Below are 6,512 nucleotides of genomic sequence, written 5' to 3'. Positions count from 1 at the left end.
AAACCCAAACAAATTGTATTTCAGAATCAGTATGGAGAGTAAAGATGTTCAGCTAATATTTTCCATGTCTCTACTTCTCCTCTCTCTCTCAGTAGTCAGAATGAGCAACAGTTCTGAAAGTGGAGCTATTCAGATATGCAATTAAGTCTTTAGTTTCCAGAAATGAACACACAAAATAGAAACACACATTACAGCCAGAATTCACAACTTCTGACAGAAAGTGGCAGCAAAAGAAGGAGCAACCAATTAAATCTCAAAGAATCCCTTTGTTGTTAACATTTCGGTGGAAGAGATTTGAAAGGAGAGGGGGAAGGTCCAGGCCTAAGTAGTGGTCACAAAGAATGAGAGAAAACTGGAAACTCCCAAGAGAGTCAAATACAGTCAACTGATCCACAGTTATAGACATGCTTAATAATTTTGTGAATTGGGATAGAAAAACATCTCTTGCAGAATTTTTTCTACTGAACTCCAAACTCATATGACAGATAAGGCAAACATCTTTTTAATTCTCTCTCTGCCCCCTGGAGCTATTTTACAAGTTGGATTTGGGTCATGCGTCCATTGTAATCAACAGCTACGCTTCCACAAACTTCAATTTTAAGGATACTCTAAAAACAAATGTTTATAAATTATCAGTTCTCAACTATGGACCTAAATGTCGATGACACTTCTCTGAAGCGTGTAAAGATAACTGCACTGTAGTATACTGGAATAATTTTTCTCCCCTCACCTGGAAGCGTTTTAAGGTATGTGCTATAATTTTCACCTACACACCTCCCATTACTAACACCAGAAACAAGCTTTGATCATAACAAGAATGATACATGCATCTCAAAATTCTAACATAATTTAAGGCCCATCAGTGCATACGTTACAGAAAGGATCTCCTTCCCTGAAAGCAGCAACAGTCAAAACAAAAAGAGAAAAAAAATTCTTGGCGAAGAAAAAGAGAATTACCATTACAGATTTGCTATGGATTTATCTACCAGTCATTAGGAACATTCGTTTCATATAAGTTTAAGTTTTTAAAACCAAACAACATTTGTCATAGTGAATTCAAAGTTCTATCCTCATTCTCAGGGGTATCTGAAAGCTCTTAGGATTTTCACTAAAAACAAAAGTTAACAAAGCTCCAAACCTCCAAAACAGGACATCTGACCAAAAATCCATACTTATCCATGTTAAAACAAAACATCTATGTTGAGCTGAACAGTATGTCACGACTAAGCCAAAGGACAGAAAGAACACAGAAAACAATTAAAAAGGCAAACCACACGTTATCAGGTAAGMCTTCCTATCATGCTATGGAAATGCATTTTTCAAACATACATTTAATACATGGAGGAAAGCAAGCATTCTACTGTTCAACATATAATTAACCTGATAAACAGACTGGAATAAAATATTTCTGATGGAAATTGCCAAAATTGCAAGCTTAATTCTTTTCTACACAAAGCTGACACTTGCTTCACTGACAACTAAATGCCCTTAAGGACAGTATTGTCTACTTGGGAATACATGCAATGTGTACTTAAGGACAGAAATTATCATAAAAAAAATACATGTGCTATACTAAACTTACACAGCTAAATGTACACGGTTTCTTATTTCTCATGCTTCAGAGTAGTCTCTAAGATCTCTAGCTAGATTTGGAATCTCTGATAGATTACGAAGAATTATTTTCTTCCCCTGTATGTATAGAACACTTTATTGCAGCTTGGCTTTCTGTAAAATATCTGGCACTGACTGAGATAAGGTACCTGATTAAATGAACTGTTGGTCTAGCGACATGACAAAAATGTTTATCTCTGTGTTATGAAAAACTAAGCTGAAAAATACTACCTTATATGCTTCACATTTCATTCATCTACCTAAAGTATTTTAAATCACTTTAGGAATCATGAAGAAGCGTTCTACACAGACAGCTTTACAGATTGAAATACTCTTGCCACAGCAAAATTACTCAATTCTGCCACTAAAATACTGTTCCAAAAGGGTAGGTTTTTTCAGCCACTATGCTCATCAGAACTAGCTGCAGGAAGGTGCTATTGGTCTAGTTGACTCTGGCTATGCCTTGCACATGCACGCACTCAAGATTATCGGAAATACTTTCTTCTTCAAAGAATATGAAGATGCTGAAAGGGTTTCAGAAGTTTCCTACTAAGAAGAAAGATAAATAACCGGTGAAGCCTCCAAGGCTTAAAGCTCCAAAGCTCACTGATGCTAATGGAATGACTGGTCCCTGAAAGCTCACAAGAGCATCAGACAAAGGCAAAGTGGCAAACCCCAGGCGATTCTTACATTACTTTAATATGTATGCCTATAAACAAAGTGGTACATATTTCTGCTGCAGCAATCAAAGAACTGGGAGGAGTGTATGTAGACAATATCTGCAAAAGCAGTCTAGAAAAGAAACTGGACTGCAACATCATGCTTTTCTCACAGCTGCCATCAAATTGCTACCAGAGGCACAGTGCTTTTGGCCACTACATAACTAATGCCAATATAGGTATCAGCGAAAATTACATTTAATCAAAATATATTAGTAACTGATCTTTTCAATATGATTAGAGAGAATTGCCTTTTTTTTTTTGCTGTTAGAAAATGAAGCCCAAATCTGTTAAGAAAATGGGATTCACTTGTATGAAAGAAATCTGGATCAAAGCCAAAAGAGTCTCAAAAGAAAAATAAAAGATGTACAGATAATGGCAAAAAAGAAAAGAATATCTGTTAATTATTTTGTATTTGGTAAAGACAGGGCAAGGYAAAGCCACCTCAGAAATTCATTTTACTTACACTGCTTTCTATACAAAGTAAACAGCACAAAAAAGCCAAAAAAATTGCTTAATAACTGAATATGTGAGAAAATCCCAACTACTCATCCAGATAAATCAGTGCAGAACCCATAATCAGCAAATATAAATTCTTTACTTCATTCTTAGTTTTCTGCATGCTTGTTCACTCTTGCACTTAACTGTAGGGGCATACTATAGATATATGTATGTACATATTTATATATATAATTTTTTTTTAAAGGCTGCAGCATACTCAAATCATGCAAGCTTGTCTAGAACATACTCTATTGATACAAACTAGCCTTTGATTTTCTAATATCAATTTCATTCTTAAGTTGACTTAGTAAATGCGAAGAAAAAGCCCTTAACTTTTAAATACAACTTAAGACTATTTTAGGAAGAGAATATACAGTATTCTAGTAAGAAAATGGTTTTGCTATACTGAAATAATTCAAAAAGGGATTTAAATTACAAATAATAATTACTATTTTTATTACTAAAATCAGAAAAGCCTAGAATTTAAATTTTTGAAGTCAAACATTTTAAATCATAATTTCATCTTTTTTAAATTTTTTTCTATTTTTTGGAAAATTTCTAAGTATGAGCATAGCGGATATAAATTATTGATCATCAATTTAAAAGCAAAAAAGTTACTTCTGAAAAAACAGGGGCCTCAGCTTCCTTTCCCCTCCAAATTAAAACCGTAGCCTGTGCCTCTGCACACACAAATAGTCTGAAATTTCTTTGTAAGTATACAAGGAAAGCAGGAGAGAACACACTTTCATGACATAAGTCTGTGACCAGATCAGTTCCTCATTTTAGAAGGACTGCTAAGATGAGGATTCAGATAAACCTCCAGAAATTTATGGGTGGGGTGGAGGAGCGAAGGGGAGACACAGGTATTTTTATGACTGGGACGAAACCTGTTAAATCATTTCTAATCTTGAAGCCATAATTAATAAGTTTTGTAAAATAAAGTCATTGTCTTGATGTCCCCATATTATTTATTGAAATAGCTCTTCTTCAATCTTGTAAAAAGGGTCAAAAATGACATTGTGCTTCACCAAAGAACCAAACACTGAACACAATACGTTTCCAAGCTAAGAACTTGTAAATAATCGTATTGCAGATGAAGCTCACCCAATGAGCTATCCTTTAGATTTACATTATAACCTGTATTTCAAACAGTAAATCTATAAATTATGGTATGAAACATGGAAGTGAATTGCTATCTCATCATAAAGCAGTTAAGGTGTGAGTAAAATGAAATAATGATGATTTTTAAAATAGTATCTAAATCGTATTGTATCTATTATTACCCACGACAAAGTTTCACAATTCGGTGCTGTTAATACTTAGTTTTTGCACCGTGATACCCTTCTGCAATTAAAGAGCTGCCTATTAAGTTTTGTGAAGATTTAAGAAGCTTGCCCTTCAAAAGATGCCTAGTAGATTTCAAAAAAAAAAAAAAAAGAAAAAGAAAAAAAGAAAAAAAGCAAGAACAAATAATATTTGTGAAACCTATGAAAACAGCTGGAAATGTGTTCTCTGCATTCATGGACAAGGCATCATATGTGTATCAGACAAAAAACGGTATTTCATAGTCCAGGCATCAAGCTTTAAAGTATAACTCCTTGTTTTATAGTCTTACATGCTGATTTTGTAGAAAAATCTCTGTATGATTTTTGCCTCATTCCATCTTAGGAGCTAAATTCATCCTAGTATACCTCCACTCATTAATGGACTACACCAAGGATCAACTTGGTCCTGTACGAACAATAAGAAAAGTACAAAACAAAAGCTTGAAAAATAGTACATTTACTGTATTAATATAGCCTAGCATTTGAAGATTTTACCCCATTATACATCAGAACTATGGCACATAAGTAATCTGATACTGATCTTGCTATAGCTTCTCACATTGAAAGATACTTAAATCTACAAAAATCACACAGAATATGGAGGTTTATTTTAAGTATCAAAATTCAACAGATCATGTTATTCCGTTGACAAAAGAAAAAAGGAAAATCTGTTTTAATTAACTGTCAAAATATTTTATCTCAAGTATTCTTATGTTTTTAACTTTTCTCCCTTTAAATACTCTACAAATGAGTATTCTAAATTTAATTATGGTTTGAAAAATAAATAATGGAAAACAAACCTCTCAGTGAAAGTACAAAGACTAAGACTTAGCACAAGGTAAAAAGGTAAGTCTCCACATCCCTTTCATCAGCTGAAAATAAAGAGTATTAACACAATGYTGGAAGATCCCCAACAGAGAACAGCATGTTAGTGGAACATGCCATAGTATCATAGGTAATATTTTATGCATAAGTTTAATGAATTAATTCAGACTGCTGTTTACCTGCAGTGATTCCTTTGTGTCATAAGTAAACCAGGCCATAAACACAGGTTTACTCACTAACATCGTTTGCTTATTCATTTCCACATTCATCACAAGAGAACAAATTCATATCAAAACACAGATAATGTTAACAGAGAATAATCCATAATCCCTGACATCCTAGCACAAGCACTTTGACCTGGATTTAACAAGGAATAGACATATCACCATTAAGGCCTGCTTTCAAAAGCAGTAACCCATAGTACAGACGTAATTTCTCAAATGTATCATAAACAYATCCACTGAATAGATGTACAGGAAATATATAGGAAATATACATATCACATGGAAACTATAAACACGAAGTATAGCAGGCATTACAACTGTAACAGTAAAGTAGTTCATCACTTAATGAGAATGGCTTTACTCATGAATGGTTATTTCATAAAATGATAATTTCCTTTCTATAGTAACTGAAAAAAATATAGTTCAGGGTAGTAAATTACATTTTGCTCTCATGGCATTCACAGTCAGATATGCCTTGATGTTCATGTCTAGATGCAATGGAAAATCGGAATTCTGTTAAGCTTTGAGACATATATCTTAAATAAAAGCTATAATGAAAACTTATTTCCCAACCTCCCCCATAAAATCAGCTTACAATATGCTTAGAGAAGAATTTGTACATCTTTCCTTTAAACACTTTACAGCAACAACCTCAGACCTGTGTACAGTCAATCCATAAAACATCTAATTAACACGGACTCAATTCTAAGCACCCTTTAAGGAAACAGGAAAACACACATGAAGAAAATTAAAACATTAAAACATTTTTCTAACGCTTACCACAAGAATGGAAAAAAAGGGGGAGGCAGCCTCATAAACACTCAGTGAAAATATACCCACCCCTAGCCGAAAGCTTTTTGGTGTTGATAATCTTGGCAGCATACTCTTGTCCCGTCGTAATTTTCATGCATCTTCTCACGACTGAGAATGCCCCTCTGAAAACGAACAACGGGACAAACTGTCAGTATTAACAGTTCACAGCAGTTACCACTGCAAGCACTTTAAATGATCTCAGTGAGCGCTGTGATGTTGACAGAACCAAAAAAAAAAAAAAAAAAAGAAGGGTTTCCAGAGAGTGTCGATCAACAGTGATTTTACAGATCGAAACAGTAAACTCGAATCAGAAACGTGGGTACAGGCCGTATGACTGAACCAAGCACCGCACACGCCGCTCTAAGTGTCGGTGTCCGCGGGGAGGAAGGCGCGTTTCCACTGCCCCGAAGGCCGGTGCACACCGGGGGACACCGACGCCCCGCCGGCCGCCCCCGCGGCCCGCGCCGGGCGCTGCCAACATGGCGATCGGGGCT

The 6,512-nt window shown here is 35.1% G+C and overlaps 1 protein-coding gene across 10 annotated transcripts in view; it reads right to left on the bottom strand.

The window, feature by feature from the left end:
* CAMK2D (calcium/calmodulin dependent protein kinase II delta) overlaps window positions 1-6,512 on the bottom strand; it is a 174,693-nt gene that overhangs the window by 167,339 nt on the left and 842 nt on the right. For all 10 annotated transcript variants that reach the window (XM_026084314.1, XM_026084310.1, XM_026084318.1 and 7 more), the window contains exon 2: window positions 6,046-6,140. In XM_026084314.1, the coding sequence (XP_025940099.1) occupies window positions 6,046-6,140 (95 nt within the window). The remainder of the gene's footprint in view (window positions 1-6,045; window positions 6,141-6,512) is intronic.

This window comes from Apteryx rowi, unplaced genomic scaffold, assembly GCF_003343035.1.
Source record: "Apteryx rowi isolate R43461 unplaced genomic scaffold, aptRow1 scaffold_634, whole genome shotgun sequence".
In the NCBI taxonomy this organism is placed as follows: domain Eukaryota; kingdom Metazoa; phylum Chordata; class Aves; order Apterygiformes; family Apterygidae; genus Apteryx; species Apteryx rowi.
The sequence above is the reverse complement of the archived record's forward strand: the minus strand, read 5'-3'. Positions and strand labels throughout refer to the sequence as shown.